This window comes from Heterocephalus glaber, unplaced genomic scaffold, assembly GCF_053883595.1.
Source record: "Heterocephalus glaber isolate CG9 unplaced genomic scaffold, H.glaber_assembly_v1.0 deba00000470, whole genome shotgun sequence".
NCBI lineage: Eukaryota > Metazoa > Chordata > Mammalia > Rodentia > Bathyergidae > Heterocephalus > Heterocephalus glaber.
This window is the reverse complement of record NW_028258145.1, coordinates 17,824,989-17,841,704: the sequence shown is the minus strand read 5'-3', so window position 1 is coordinate 17,841,704 and position 16,716 is coordinate 17,824,989. Positions and strand designations below refer to the sequence as shown.

Here is a 16,716-nt window from a genome sequence, read left to right as displayed (position 1 = left end):
CTCTGTATTATCTCTGTGAGGTCAGTAACTGCCTGCCCATTACCAGAAAGTACTGCTTCCATGTGAGGGAGATGGGATCTGCTTGCTGTGGTAACCTTTCCTGTAGGAACTGATCAGTAGCAATTCTGGAACTTACCAGGTCTGGGTACCTACCTCAGAAAGATATCTTAAGCTGGGTACACTGATGAACACCTGTAATCCCAGCACTCGGGAGGCTGAAGCAGGAAGGTGGCAAGTTCAAGCCTAGCCAAGGCAACTTAACAAGACCCTGTCTCAAAAAGTAAAAAAAAGAGAGCTGGGATATAGCTTAGTGCAAAGGCTACACAATCCCAAGTACTGCTAAAATACCATTCACAGGGGCTGGGGATTTAGCTCGGTGGTGCCGCCACCTGCCTCACAAGCACAAGGTCCCAAGTTCAATCCCAGGTACCAAAAAAAACAAAAAACAAACACCACACACACACAGTGTACCAATGTTTATATTCACTAAGAATGCACTGAACATTCTGCACTGGCAGAATGTCTTGCCAGTACCCTTTGATAAAGACATCTCATCCCGCCTTGTTTGTTGTTGTTGTTGTTGTTGTTTAGGTCTCAAGCTGCATAGTGACTTGACCTGGGATTTTTTTGTGCATTGATTCTACACTGGACACCCTGATCCCTGGGCCTCTAGGTGCTTTCTTGGATTCTGATTGTAGCTTCTAACAGCCCAGTTCCATAATTTGAAGCTCTGTGGTCCTCTTTGTGTTTTTTTTTTTTTCTTTTCTTTTTTTTTGAGACAGGCTAAATTGCCCAGGCTGAGCTTTAACTTATCATATATTGACCCAGACTTATTTGACTTGTCTAAGGCAGTATTTTCCAGAAAATATTCCTGGACTTTACGACATTCTGAGGAGTATATAGTTACTTATGTTCATCTTTCTTCCCCTCCCCCCAGTTGAATGAGTTTGGGAGAAACTAACAAAAATAGTTTTACCTTTTAGAAAGTGATCTACCATCTAAGTCAGATGCCAGTCTTTTGGGGACGTGACCCGCCTTGCTAGCTCCAATTGAAGCTCCTCACAAGCTTTATGGTTCTTTTAGGTATCCCATGTCAGGAGAAAAAGCGCTATCAGGAGAAAAAGCGCTATCAGGAGAAAAAGCGCTAGTACCAAAATTTACCTCTCAAGAATGAGGCAGTTTCTTAATCAGTTCCCTAAAAATCTAAACAGTACCACAGTGATATATGTGCACCTATGTTTATAGCGGCACAGTTTGTAATAGCTAAGGTTTGGAAACAGCCCAAGTGCCCATCAACTGGAAACTGGATAAAGAAGATGTGGGGTTTTTTGGGTTTTTGTTTTTGGTTTTTCTTTTGGTACCGGGGATTGAACTTGGGACCTTGCGCTTGCAAGACAGGCACCGGAACCACTGAGCTACACCCCCGGCCCCATGATGTGGTTTTTTTTAATAAAATGGAGTACTACTCAGCCATAAAGAATGAGAAACTAGAGTCATTTATAGCTAAATGGATACATATTGAGGCCATACTCTTTAAGTGAAATAAATAGGACACACATGTGTAAATACCGAATAGTATCTCTAGTGTGAGAAACTGAAAGTGTAAATAAGGATGAAAATGATTAAAACAAATAATTGATGATTTGAAATAGGAAAAGGTCCAAAGGGGGAGGGGAAGGGGAAAGGGAAGAAAGGAAAGGAAAAATTATGAGAGGAAAAAAAAGGGAAATAAAGTCTGTGTAAATAGGGAAGGGTGGTGGGGGTAAAGGGCGAATAGGTAATGGGGAAAAAAATAAGAACTAAGATACATCATGTTCAGGTACAAACACCCAATGATAAATATAAATATATTGTATACCTAAAATGTACCAATTAATATATAAATTTTTTAAAAATCTAAGCAGTAATGCTGGAGTCAGTGCTACAAAGAGCTGACACCTCAGCCTGTGTCTCCAGTTTACCTGATTACCCCCATTGTGTGGCTTTTCTTCTGTACACCCTCTCTCTCTGTAACAGATTTGATTCTCTAGAGGTTTTTTTTTCTCCTTTAACCAAAGCTAAGAACATGGAATACAGTTCCATTCTTAACCCTTGTGTAGTTTTGGGTTGAGACTGTACTCTGTTGCTCAGTCTCCATTCCAATAGCTTTTCTCTTGGGTTTGTCTTAATTTTGTTTTGCTTTTTTTTTGGTACCGGGGATCGAACTCTGGTCCTTGCGCTTATGCAGCAGGCAGCGAAACCACTGAACTAAATCCCCAGCCCCTAGGGTTTGTCTTAATTTGATTTCAACCATGAGTTACAGTCATTTCTTTTCAATGTGGATATACTGGCTTTCCTATAATTACCTTCCAGATACTTTTACCTTAAGTTCTGAAATTTAGACCTTTGTCTTCCAAGCCATTGATTTAGTCATCAGTAGTGGTTTTTAACAGCTGTGAAATTTTATCAAGTTAGTTACTCTGTGCTTCACTTTCCTCTTGTGTGAAATGTTGATAATAGATCCTAGTTGACAGTTAAAAGAGCGCGTGCCCTCAGAAAGCCCTTTGACCAGAGCCTGTGTAGTCGGTCCCACGTGTGTGCTGTCCATGATGACTGGTGCGCCTGGCCTTGGCATTGGGAGGATAGAGGGAGCAAGTCTATATTGGGCTCGGTACTCCTGGGCTCTTGGGAGAAGTACCTGTCACACGTGCCTGTGAGCCCCCCTCACTGGCCCTGTCTTCTCTGTTTTACTACTTTTCCTGTTCCTAGTGTTCTGCTGGTTTCCCTTTCTTTGCCACCAGAAATGTACAAAATAAAATCAGTACTGCATGCCTGCCTCGCAAGCGCCAGGTCCCAAGTTCGATCCCTGGCACAAAAAAAAAAAAATCAGTACTGCAACTAAGCAAAATTTCACTATTTTTTAATTCAAGAATTGACATTTTTTTAAGTCACTTATCAAATCAGCAAGTGATAAGTAGAATTTTCAGCCCTTCACATCTGTCCCAGCTCCCACATAGCCTAGATCCCCCTAATGTCAGGTGTACCTGCCAGGCAGGTGGTGCTCAGATCTGCCCATCACGCTGGGCAGACTTGTTCTTGGCAAGTAAAGTGTATTTCCACACACTCATTTCAGAAAGAATGAGGTGGAAGTAATAGAGAAAGTTAAGAGACATTCTATAATTTGTTTTGGTCAGTTAATTGTTCTGTTCACTACAGATCTGTTTTTTGTAAGCAGAGTTGCTGCTCTATGCTTTTTACTGCCATGGGTGAAATTCTGGTTAGGGAAGTCGCTACAGGCATGCCTTAGTGTTCAGCTGCTTTGAATCTCTTTGAATTTGGTACTCAGCATATTTTGATGTGAAAAGTTTGTCCCATACTCAATGTTTGGTGCTCGAAGTGCAAGCTAGGACTTGTCAGTGTCGATTGCCCCATGACTTGCTACTCTTTCTGCCAAGTTTGTTTGGTACTCATTACACCTCCCAGAACCAGTTAACGGTGAGTACCAAGGTACCCTGGGCTTCCCCTAGTCTAATTGGTCAGAAGTGTTTTCTCTAGATTCAGTGGAGAAGTCTAAATGGTTTGTGCAGGGTGGTGTTTGTTTTGCCCGTCGACTCTAATGAAGGCTGAGATTCATAGCTTAGGGTAGCAGTCTTGCTGCGGGTGTGCAAAAATAACAGGGTGGTAAACGGGAGCTAGGTGTTCCGGTGAGACACCCCGGATCTGAGTGCTGCCACTGTGAAGCTGGCACAGTGGAGGGCATCGTAGATACTGGCCATACTGAGCTTCACCAGCCTTGTACCAATAAGGTCTTTTTTTTTTTCTCCCTCACACAGGTTAAATGATCCTAAAATGTCCGAAGCAGAGCGCCAGTCCATGGAAAGCGAACGTGCAGACCGAAGCCTGTTTGTCCAAGAGCTCCTTCTGTCCACTTTAGTGCGGGAAGAGAGCTCGTCCTCAGACGAGGATGAACGGGGAGAAATGGCAGATTTTGGTGCTATGGGCTGTGTAGATATTATGCCTCTAGATGTTGCTTTAGAAAACCTAAATTTAAAAGAGAGTAATAAAGGAAATGAGCCTCCACCACCTCCTCTTTGATGACATCCCACTTCGCAGACAATGTCCTCTGTGCTGTATTTGCCAATGAAAGTGGACAACAACTATCTTGGGTTTGTTTGGTGATTGTAATTTCAGGTCTGTCACTCTTGTTACATTGTGTACATTCAAAAGGAAGAGAGAAAAATATATATGATAATCATTTCCACTTAACTAATTTTTACTTCTAGCAGGTAAATGTAGGTAGCAGTGCAGGGATGACCTCTGCTTCCTGTACCTTGACATGCAAAAGGCTCTCCTAATACTCCACATTCAAACTGAAGAGGAAAATTGAAATCTCTAATGAAGCTGCTGTGTGTATTTATGAATATTAATGAATAAAAACTGCTTGGATGGTTTACCTTAACTACTGCATGAGGTTTTTTGCAGCGTGCATGAGTTTTAGTGACCTTGTTATTTAAAAATTAAATACAAGGAGTAAAACTTAAATAACAAAGCCCAAAGCTTTCCCAAACATTATTCAGTGGTTACTGGCAAAGTAGCTTTTGAATAATGTCTGCCTGAATCACCTTTCTTTGTGTGCCTCCTCTGCACAAAGCCAGCTCTGCAGTGGAATCTGAGGGTCATGGCAGGCGTGCACTCTGCCGTGTGACTGTCCTGTCGCCCTGTCAGTCATCCTGCCCCTCGGACCCCACCTGTCTCCTCCGCAGAAGACGCCAATAACGCTACGGTCGGAATCTGCTGCAGGGCGTTTGTGTGCCCTAAAAACAAATCCTGTTCATGTTTGTTTAAAGTTTTTACTTTTTGTGGTTGTTGAAAGTTTTTCAATTGTTAAATATGTTTTATTCAGGTGTAGATGAATTTCTTTTATTCACTGTTCAGCAAAGTTAACCTGAATTATGTTGTCTTGTTTTTTAAAATCTCACATTCTCAATCATATTTTTGCGTTATTTATGTATTTGCTTTGTAGTTTACCGAGACAGATCAGTATCAGGGGAGCTTTGAGGACTCGCCTTCCCAGATTTTGTCATATTACAACCAAATTCTTAATGCTAACCTAGCACCTTTTATTTATTGGGTTTTTTCCTGGCATAAAAAGTAAAGCCTCTTAATTGAATCATGCCACCTATATGCCTATATTATTAATCCTATGTGTAAAAAAAAATGTACAGCTTTTTGGGGGTTTGTTTTGGGATTTGAAGGGGCCGGGTTATTTTTTATTTTCTGTTTCAGTTTTTGTGCACAGACTGTCACAATAGCTCCAAGGCAGGGACAGCAGGTTTAGGGAATAGGGGGCAGTTTTTGGAATGTAAATTTAGGACTTTTAAAAAAGGTGCGCACAGCTTCTGATAAATTTATAACTAGACTTAACCTAATCATGTCTCGTTCCAGTTCTCTTTCTCTGAGCCCTTTTCTAGGTCTCCTCTCCTCTCCTTGCTTCTCTCTCTCTCTCCCTCCCTCCCCATCCTCGTCCTTCCTTTCTCCATCTCTTCAACACAAGCTTACAGACTTGAGCACCCAGCCAGTGCTCTTCTGAGAACTGTGAAGCCCATGTTCATCCAAATGTACCAAAAAAAGAAGTCACCCTACATGTCTAAAAACTGTTGCTTCTCTCTGAAACTTCAGACTCCAGCAATTTCCAAATACAATATGAGCTTTGTTTTCTTTAATTTTTGTAATGGCAAATGTTTTGAAGGAAAATTTTACACCAGGCTTCCAGTTATACTAGAAGTCAAGTCCGGTAGGGACTCCTTATTTTCAGTTGGTTGTTGAGAAGTTTCAAAAACCAGTCTTCAAGCTGTGGTCTTTCAAATACATCTTCTGCACATAAGTCACACATTTCAATAAAGCATTTTCAAGACTGTTGACCACTTGAATTTCTTTGGTGTTGGTGAATTAGCCTAACCATTACCAGATTTTATATCTCTGATCCAGTATTTTTTTTTCTTTTTATGCTAAACATGGAGATTGTGATTTTGTGTGAATGCATTACTTTGGATGTGAGAAACTGAAAATGCCAATTATATGCTCTCCCTTTTCTGCGCAAATTCTGGGAAAATGTAAGAAAGAGCCTTTTTAATGTGGTTTTAGAGAACAACCATTGAGGGTAGTTTAATTTAGATGATCAATTTTAACACTTCAGAAGACCTAGGGGTTCATAAGATTCCATCTCATGTAGAATACTGTATATTAATTATTTTTTATCAGATATTTTACAAATACCTCACCTCATCCTGTATGTAATCAATAATGTATTATTTTAGAGTAGAAAGACACAGAATATCAATATAAAATATATTTAAGCCCTTCAAATTCTTGTGTCCTTTTTCTTTAGTTTCTGAATTAACATATTATTGAATGTATTGCTGAATAAAAATAAGTTGCAAAGATTTTGATGGAGAGAAGACAAAATCGAGCTATACCATTGTTTATTTTGGCTACACCTTCAAATTTCTAAGGACCAGATCATGAGCTTTTGAGAAGTTTTTGTTGAGTTTTAACATAAACTTGTAAATGTTTCGTAGTCCTTGTCTTTACTTACTATTTAGGAATAACTTTCTATGCAAGGTGTTGTGGAAGCAGTTTTGACTTCCTGTCTTAGAAAACCAAAAAAAAAAAATATGTTCAACTGAAGGCTAAAGCCTGCAGAGAATGTGTGACACTTCTGGTTTTGTGTCATTTATAGCATGGAAAATACAATGTGTTGAATCCCAAAGTAATCCCTGCTGACCTATGATTGTGAAGAATATCCATAGATGGGGGTTTGAAATTTGAAATATTTGAATCTATCTTGTAACTCTCCAATTCTTTTAACTCATTTACTTTACTACAATTTCTCAACTCTCAAAAAATATCTGTCCTTTTTTCTCCCCAATACTGGGGATTGAACCCAAGCCCCACATATGGCTAGGCTGGCACTCTACCACCAAGCTACATCCTTGGCCCTTTTTATTTTTTCTTTTGAAGCAGCCAGACTGGACTCAAAACTTGTCATCCTCAGCCAGGCATGGTGGCACACACCTGTAACCCCAGCACTTGGGAGGCTGAGGCAGGGAGGATCACTGAATTCAAGGCCAGCCTGGACTATATAGCAAGTCATTTTCTCGAAAAACCAAAAACTTGTCATCCTCCTGCCTCAGTGTCCTGAGTGGCTGGGATTACCTGTACTTTCTTTATGGCTGCAAACAAAATTTCTGTGGTTGGCCACAGTGAAATCTTTAAATTTGTTTTTTAAGTTGCATTGTTTTAACATATTCTTGACGGGGCTGTAATTTGCATGACTGTCCTGTCAGCTAGCATGGGACAATCCCATCTGGTAGTAGAAGCCACCCAGTGGGACAGAAATTCATGTACCACCTGTGGTTCAAGCCAATGGGAACAGATTAATCCACCAAATTAGAAACTAGGTTTGCTAGTAACAGAGTAGTGGATTATTTCACTTATAATTAGACTCATGAAAAATAAGTTCTAGCCAGACATGGTGGCATGCACCTCTAATTCCAACACTCTGGAGGCTGAGGCAGGAAGATCACTGCAAGTTCAAGGCCAGCCTGGGCTACATACCTTGTCTCAAGACCTTGTCTGACCCTGTGGCCCCCAAATGAAGTATTAGTTTAGGGTAGCTGATTATGTTACTAAAAATAACAGTAACAAAAATCCATCCTATGGTCACCCCCCTCCATTTCATAATAGTGTAGTATTTTCAGTAATACACAACAGGTTTTCAAAGGTCAGCAGTCCTATTGCAGTATTCCTGTTGTGCGGGCCACAATTAAACAGGTAAGGTTCCCCGGGAGATCTCACTCTTAGCTTTTGTTCCCAAAAGGAAGCTTAAGCCCCTCAGCAAATACAGCCACTTCAAGTATTTTTGCCTCGTGGCCATAGAGAGGCAGAGACTTCAGTCCCTCATGGTTCTGTTTAAGAGTGAATCAGGACGGGAGAGGAGGGATAGAACAAAGGTCTCTTCCTTCCTTGAGTGGTTGAGGGAACCAGACCCAAGACCTGCGCTTGCCAGACAGCAGAGAAAATGGTCTTTCTGATGCCCCAGCAACTGAAGGCTTGGGTGAGAAGGCCGAGTCTGCTGTGCCTCGTCCGGTGCAGTTCATACTGCTGTGGGCTGCAGGTGTGTGAGGGAGGAGCAGGTTCTGTCGTTGGCTGGGCAGTGTCTACTAGATAGGAACGCCAGCTGCAAATTTGTTTGTATAGTTTTGGGGACTCTTCAGTGAGCTCACATGTGGTAAAAAGTAAAACACTATGTAGGAAATTTCCCCAGACTTAAATTTGAAAGTTGATGTTGCTGCTGGCTGCAGCTAATTGCTTTCTCAAGCTCAGCTAGACAGGTCACAGCAGTTCTTTCGGGACTGGGGCTGGAGCTCTGGTAGAGCACACACCTAGCATGCAAGAAGCTCGCTTTGATCCCCAGCACCACAGGAATAGAAAAAAAAGCCACCTCCGTTCCTGAGCTTGGAGAAAAGGCAGGCAAGGGAATGTGTGGACCATGTGTGAAGCCCTGTATTGAGTTTGGAGTGGGGAGAGATTAGGGATGGGAGCAAGGTGAGCGGGCTCTGGGGTTACTTGTGACGTGGGATTTCTGTGATGCTAAGCCTGGCTGTATCTCTCTGGAGGAGTCATCACAGTACTCCAAAGGCAGAATCAAGTGGCTTTCAGGACAGTGTAAAAATCTAACTCCAGGTGTCCATCAGCTTCAGGCATACTGAAACTTCCTTTCTGGTCAGTACTCTAGTTACTCTGCCTATCACCAAGAGCGCTCTGTAGATACAAGAGCTAGGGAGCTCCTTGTCTGAGGAACCCTGCAGCAATTCTATACAGATGCCAGGAGCTGCCAGGGGGCAGCTCAGAATCCAGCATCAGCAGTTTAAGAAAAAGTTGTTCCCACTTGCACAATTTGGTAGGAAATGCAAACGTTGAGAGATGGTTGATCTCCCAAGGAAGCCTCTGACAAATCCAAGGCACCCGTGGCCTGGGGCTGTCAGGTAATGCCTTGCTGGGTTCCTCTCAAGAGTGTCTTCAGGTTTGGTTTGGTTTGGTTTTGAGGCAGTGTCTCACTGTGTAGCCCAGGCTGGCCTCAAACTCGAAGTGATCTTCCTGCCTCAGCCTCTGGGGTGCTGGGGTTACAGTGTGTGGCACCACGTCCGGCAAGAGCACTTTCAGGTTTTAGAAGGTCAAACTTTATAGCAAATAGCAAAAAGAGATCATTCCGCTTTGAACCCTTTTGTCTGATTTTGTGTCTCAATGACTCCCGGCCGTGCCGATGGCACACAGGCATGGATATGCTGTGTGTGCTGGTGGCAAAGCCCTCATTCGCAGGCACCAGGGCACCCCACCCACCACCCCAGGCCTGGGTGAGGCCTTTGTCTTCTAAGAGGTCTTCCTACCACAGGGACCTCAGCTATGGACAGTGTCCCTGGCAGGCCATTGTCACCCTGTTCTCTTTCACTGATGCTTAGTGTTTGAGCTCTCAGCAGTGTGGGTCTCACTAAGCATCATTTACAACCCACAGGTCTTGCAGGCCTCTGTAAGAGAGTTCTTCCGAAACAACTTCCCAAGAAACTGTCCCTTGCACAATTGGAGTGTTCTAAGGTCTCAGAGCCTTCAGAGATCACCAGGCCTGGTGCCTTTGTAGGTCAGCTGAGAGGGAGCTGCTCAAATCTACCAGACTGGATTTGAGGGTTCAGAATCCGGCCCCACGGGGGACTCAGGACACAGGAACATAGGTCCCCCAATTCTGCAAGCTGGATGGCCCCAGCTGTCCTACACACCGACTGACCACACCCTGCCTGTGAGGTTTGCTCGGAGGTACAGCTGCCCCCACCAAGAAGTGGGCCTAGGTCGCTGTCCCCAGGGACTGAGCAAGACCAGCAGTTGGGAAGGCGGTCCTGGTAGTCTTGGCGCATTGGATCTTTCCTGGGACAATTAACTCGAAGGTTTCAGCTCCAATGAAAGCCTGTCTTTTAACATACTGTATGCTAATTAGCAGCGTGTTGAATTGCAGAAGAACTGTGGCCTCTGCTAGAGCATTGTCCAGTCAGGTGGCAGCCATCACCTTCGCTCATCTTGGAGTATCCAGGTGTGGCGCTATGTGCCTGCTGTCCCAGCTCCTCAGAAGGCTGAGGCAAGAGGATCATTCGAGCCCAGGAGGTCCAGGCCAGCCTGGGCAACACAGTAAGACCCTGTCTCAAAAAAGAAAACTTGCTTGGAGGATAACACACCAACTATACAGTGTTTCTTTAACAAATCATGCATGGGGTTGGGGATTTAGCTTAGTGGTTCCAGCACCTGCCTTGCAAGCACAAGGTCCTGAGTTCAATCCCTGGTCCCCCCCAAAAAAAATCAATTTTGGGCCAGGGATTTAGCTCAGTGGTTTCACCACCTGCTGTGCAAGCGCAAGGACCTGAGTTCGATCCCTGGTACCAAAAAAAAAAAAAAAATCGTGCATGGTAACAGGCTCCCAGGCTAATCCACACTGAAGTCTCTGTATAGATTATCTTCTCTGACATCCCCGCCCACCCAACTTCTCATATTTTCTTTTCTTTTCTTTTTTTTTTTTTTTTGGTACCAGGGATTGAACTCAGGTCCTTGCGCTTGCACAGCAGGCAGTGAAACCACTGGGCTAAATCCCGGGCCCAGCTTCTCATATTTTCTGATTATTCCTGGGTGGATCATCACCAGACAAGCTGGGTGTTCCCATTGCCACTGGGACAATGGAGTGTGACTTCAGGGGCTGTTATGCTTTGAGGCTGCCTTGTTATGCAGTCAGGCTGGCTTTGAACTCACTCTGTAGCCTAGGAGATAAGTCCTGGGCAGTGATTGGTTGGTCACTTCAGGACAGGAATCAAATCTGTAGACTTCTTTGCTGTAATGATGCTTCTTGCCCCAAGGGAGGAACTGGGAAGATTCTGGTGGGTTTTGATCAAATGTCAGAACTTGAAATTTATGGCAGGAGCTGGGCATGGTGGTGGACATCTTGTGATCCCAGCACTCAGGAGACTGAGGCAGGAGGATTGCCACAAGTTCAAGACCAGCCTCAACTACGTAACTACATACTATGACCTTGTCTCAAACAAAAAAAAGGTGGAAGAAACTATCACCCAGGTCAAGTGCCCACAGGAATCAAGAATAAACCCCGGCCCACCTTCCTATGGATCCTGCTACCTTTTACCCAACTTCTTGGGCACTTACTGTCAGGCACTGTTCTAGGCCACTGAGGTTCCATAGCGAATTAGGTGCAGATGTTCACCAGTGCAGTAAATAGCACACTGGTTTCAATCTCCAGCACTGCAAAAATAAACAGATGGATAAATACATAAATAGCACAGCTTCCCATCCTTCCAGGGGCTGGGCCAGGCACCAAGCACTGTCGCCCCAGCTTTCCAGAAACAGGCCCTCTCCCCACCCCACCACTGCCTGTCCACCGCCTCCTCCCCCAGGCCCTCACTGTCTCCTCCGCTGCTGGTGGCCACGAGGAGCCACTGCCACTGCACCTCCGATCCATCCCACCCCGGCCCTCTCAGAGTGACAGCCACAGGCCTCCTTGGGCCTGTGGGCTGTGGTTCTCACTCCTTCCCAGCACTCTTCCCCTGAACCTCGGCCTGGGCGCCACCTTTCTGTTCCTCAAGCGCATCACAGCCTGGGAACATTCACCTTCCAAGTGCCCTTTTCTTGGAAGGCTGTGTCCCTCCCCGCCTGTCTTTGTCAGTGAGGCCTTCCCTGATGATCCCATTAAAAGCCATGATTCTTCTATTAGCCAGGCACTGTGAGGGACTGGAACACCTGTAGCAGCACTCAGGAAGGCTGAGGCAGGAGGATCACAATTTGAACCTAGCCTGGGCAACTTAAGGACTTTGCAAGACCCTGTCTCAAAATAAAAAGGACTGGGGATGCTGCTCAGTGTAAAGACCTCAGGTTCAGTCCCCAGTACTGCAAACAGCAACAACAACAAAAATCAGTGACCCTCATGCTCACCCTGCCCTGGCTTCCTTGACTGCTTTATTATTTTTTAAATTGTTTTTCCATGATCCGTATCACTCTCTGGCCACCTACACACACACACACCCTTCACACACTGACAGACGCCAGCCTCATGGCACATGGAGGTGCTCCATACGTATTTGTGGAGTGGAATGGGTGAAAGAATATTGTGGACCAGGCTCTAGAAGAGTAGTTTTCATTATTTTAAAAGTACACATCAATAGAAGATACCTGCTCAGTTGCCGTGAAAACAGTTGGGCAGCTCCTGAAGAGATTAAAAGAGTCACCTCGGATCTCCAGTGGACCCTGGAGGCCTGGGAAGACACACAACTCTGAGTTTATGCAGAAGTCAGACGTGACTGTGATTGTAATGGCCCTGAATGGAAACAGCCCCAGTGTTCATCACTGAGGAAGGGGGAGACAAATGTGTTTGGTCTACATCGTGAAACACCACTGGGCACCAAGAAGGAATGAAGTAGTGCTGTGAGGTGCAACTGGGATGAACCTCAGAAACATTTGAAATGGGAGAAACCAGTCACAAAAAGCCACATATTGTATGGTTCTTTTTTAATTTCAGGGAATTCAACCAGGGCCCACCACATGCTAGGCAAACACTCCACCACTGAGCTACACCCCAGCCCCTACTTTCTTACTTTATTTTGAGACAGGCTCTTACTAAATTCCCCAGGCTGGCATCAAACTTAGGAGTTGTGTACCATTGTGTACCATTGCACCCAGCCTATATGAGTCTCTTTCTTCCCCCTAGTCCTGGGAACTGAACCTGGGACCTTCGCAGTGAGCTACATCCTCAAACCCTTTTTTTAAATTTTGAGACAAGGTCTTACTAAGTCACTAAGTTGTCCAGACTGAGCTCAAACTCGTGATTGTCCTGCCTCAGCCTCCCAGAGTACTGGGATTACGGGCATGTGCCACCATGCCCAGTTGTAGGAATCCATTTCACTGAAATGTCCAGAAGAGGTGACCCCTAGAGATAAAGGTGAATGAATGGGTGGCAGGGGTCGGATGTGGAGGAGAGAGGAGAGTGATTTGCTTTTGCAGTAATGAAAATGTCCTCAAATGAAGTAGTAATGATGGTCGCGTACCTCTGTGACTACCCAGAACCACTGAATCACACACTTTAAAATAGCTAAAATGGCAAATCTTATAAAAAGCATGTCTTTAAGTAACAGCCCTGTGGCAGGTATCATCAGTATCTCATTTACAGGGAAGGGAGGGACCTATGCTCCGAGAATACCCGATGGTGCCCATCAGTCTCACCTGGCCACACCAGACCCGAGGCCCGGTGGCTGGGAGCCCCTGCGACCTCCTGGTGCTGTCGCCAGGTCTCCTTGGATCACAGCACTTTCCTGTCCCCTGCCCACAAGACGGGTCTGCAGCTCCAGGGAGGCCAGGGGCGACCCTTGGGGCAGCAGCTGGGAGTTGACTCCCTGCCTGCTCTCTCTGTTTGCACCCCCAGTTCACAGTCATCCTGCTGTACCAGGGACAGCTGCCACCACCTGATCTGTGTGCTCAACCTCCTGTCTGATTCTTGCCAAGCTGCAGTGAGACCCCCATCCCCCACAGCCACCACACTGCACCCTAGGAACTCGAGACACCAAGACTCGGAGGAGAAATCAGTGCTCCGGGTCCTGCATGCAGGAGCCCCGGCCCTGTGCCAGTGACCCAACTTGAGGTGACAGAGGACAATCTAGCTGGCACGTTACCTGCAATGATAGGAACAGATCTAGGAAATACAAGCTGTGTCCTAATGTTTTCTCTGACCTGGCAAAGTGTCTGCCTTGTCTTTGCTCCCACAGACTCGGAGTCAAAGCGCTCTGAGGGCAGCATCCTGGGAGATTTCTATGGAGGACACTTATGGAAGCCCCTTGATCACTACAGAGACCCAGAGACAGAGGGAGGGGAAGGGGAGAAGGAGACACAGAGCATTAAGACGAGTTATGTACATGGACCACCGCCCCACAGTGGATACCATCCTTGTGTACCGCAAACAGGGATCAAGAAAAATAAAAACCAGAGAGAAGAAAGATGGGCCTAGGAACACACAGGAATTTCCCTTGCAGATTAGGAATAAAACTGGTGGTCTTTGGGGCCGGGGATTTAGCTCAGTGGTTTTGCTGCCTGCTGCGCAAGCGCAAAGACCCGAGTTCGATCCCCGGTACCAAAAAAAAAAAAAAAAAACTGGTGGTCTTTGGACCAACCCTCTTGGAACTTTGTCTCCAAAACTGCCACGCAGTTTCCAAAGCCTGGAAGCCTCACACAGGCCTCTCCCAACACCTTGATCTTCCAGCTTTGTCCCCTGTCACCCAGATGGCTTAGTTGGCTCCTTCCTGGGAAAGAGGCAGCACACTGAGCGGTCTCCACCTATGCTCTGTCCCTAACCTTAGGTAAGCCTCCTGTCCTTCCAGCTTTGTGTCATTGTTGTTGTCACCAGGGACTGAACCAGGGAGAAGTGATCTACATCAAACCCCTTTTTATTTTGAGATAGACCAAGCCCAGGCTGACCTCAAACTTTCAATCCTCTTGTCTCAGCCTCCTCAAAGGTGTGCACCACTGTGCTGAGCTTGTCCTTTCAGCTTTAAGAGCAGCAGAGCATCATCTGGCTAGGGACTTTCCCTCCTGACTGGCCTCACAATCAGAGCTGAGCACCTTCCCTCCAGCCAGGCCTGAGTCAGGCCAACAGATGCCATGCTGCTCCCACAATGCACCTTTCCAGGTGTGTGCAAAGGCTCTGGCCTTGCTCGGTAGGGCTCCCAACATCGGCAGCTGCCTTCGCAGCTCACTCTGGAGGCAGAGGTGCGACAACTGCCAATGCCACCTCGTTTAGAGAGGAAGCCTAACGTTTACTGGGCCTGTAGTCCTAGTCAGAAGTTGAGGTCTTTTTATTCAGTGAACCTGCATCCCATTTTGGGAAAGATGCTACTAAAGCCCAGGAGGGTTAAGGATTCTGCCCCAGGTCTCCCCGGATGGATAACTGCAGAGTCGAACAGGGAAGCGCTTCCCCCAACACCAGGTTAGGATCTTTAAAGTGTGGCAACTAAACAAGGGTGAAGTTCAGGAAGTGGCCACGTGGGGGTAGTAGATTAGCATCAAACGGAAAAGTGCTTTGCTGAGTCTGCAGGCCTTGGAAGATTCCGCAGATCCCTTTCACTAGCTATTTTAGATTTCCCAGGCCAGAGTGGGAATTGACTAAACTAAAAGGGTGGTGTTTGGGGCCAGACTGCCAGGTTTCGCTGTCGCCTCTATCATCCACTGACTGATCACAGGGAAATATTCACCTGGCTTCCTGCTCTGTAAAGCGTTGTGGGCAGCGCTATGGCGGGGGGGGGGGGGGGGGGGGCTCCCTGGCCGTGGAGGGCAGCGAGGACCAAGCTGCTCCATCAGGAAGGACTTGGGTGGAGACGATTTAACTTGGCACAACGAGGGCAAAGCAATTGGTTAGCCAAGCAGGCTTCTACTGAGCTCCAACCACACGGAGACCAAGGCCGGTGCTGCCGCTGCGGGGACGGCTGCTCCCGTGGAAAGTCCTGCAGCCAGTCCAGGCTGTACCTGAGCCCTTTTCAACCCCATCTCCTGGGACGGTACCTCCCGCCTTTCCCCAGAGGGACCTGTGGCTGACACGGGTGCAGGGAGCTGGGGGGGAAAACATGTGCGGGGGGGGCGGGGTGCAGGCCTGTAATCCCCACACTCGGGAGGCTGAGACAGGAGGATGGCTAAGAGTTCAAGGCCAGCCTGGGCTACATAACAAGTTCAAGACCAGCCTCAACTACTAAGGGAGGGCTTGACTCAAAACACCAAAATAATAATAATAATAATGGGCCGGGGATTTAGCTCAGTGGTTTCGCCGCCTGCTGCGCAAGTGCAAGGACCTGAGTTCAATCCCCAGTACCAAATAATAATAATAATAATAATAATCCTTTTGAGAACCATTGGACACAGACTCTTAACTGACATTGATAACCTAAGACCCGAAGTGGTCAGCTCCTCTTCCAATATGGAGCTAATATAGGGGCTGGGTAATAAATGCAGCAGTTCAGAGCCTTCTACCTGCTCAATGGCCATTTCCCCGGTTCCCAAATGCATATTCAGAATAGGATTCTTGGCAGTTGGCTTAATAGCTACAGTCCCTCTCATTAGAGCGATTTGAGCAGTGTAGCGGTATCTCAGTGTTTTTAATTTGGTTTTCCAAATTGGCTAATGATATTAAACAACCTTCATCTGGTTATTAGCCATTTATATATCTTCTTCCCCTCCTCTTCCTCCTCCTCCTCCTCTTTCTTGTCCTTTTTCTCCTCCTCTCCTTTTTAAGACAGGATCTCCCTATGTAGTTCAAGCTGGCCTCCAACTTGAAGTTATCCTCCTGCTTCAGCCTTCCCAGTGCTGGGATTACAGGCATTCGCCACCACACTGGGCTCCATATCTTCTTTCCTGAAATCTTCCCCCCCCACCCCACCCCGCAGTATCAGGGATAGAACTCAGGACCTTGCACTTGCCAGGCAGGTGCGGCGCCTCTGAGCCACATCCCTGGCCCTGCCCATATTTTAGTTGTGTTTGTCTTCTGAGTTGAATTATTTATATATTCTGGATACAAATCCTTATCACCTCCATTATATGCAAATAATTTGTCCCAATCTCTGGCTTGTGTTTTCATTTCCATACTGGTGTATTTCACAGAAA

The 16,716-nt window shown here is 46.0% G+C and overlaps 1 protein-coding gene across 2 annotated transcripts in view; it reads left to right on the top strand.

Annotated features, from left to right (window-relative positions):
- Positions 1-5,898, top strand: part of Kcmf1 (potassium channel modulatory factor 1) — a 79,991-nt gene extending 74,093 nt beyond the window's left edge. For both annotated transcript variants that reach the window (XM_004844626.3, XM_021258239.2), the window contains exon 7: positions 3,813-5,898. In XM_004844626.3, the coding sequence (XP_004844683.1) occupies positions 3,813-4,074 (262 nt within the window). In that variant the 3' untranslated portion in view covers positions 4,075-5,898. The remainder of the gene's footprint in view (positions 1-3,812) is intronic.
- Positions 5,899-16,716: the final 10,818 nt, after the last annotated feature.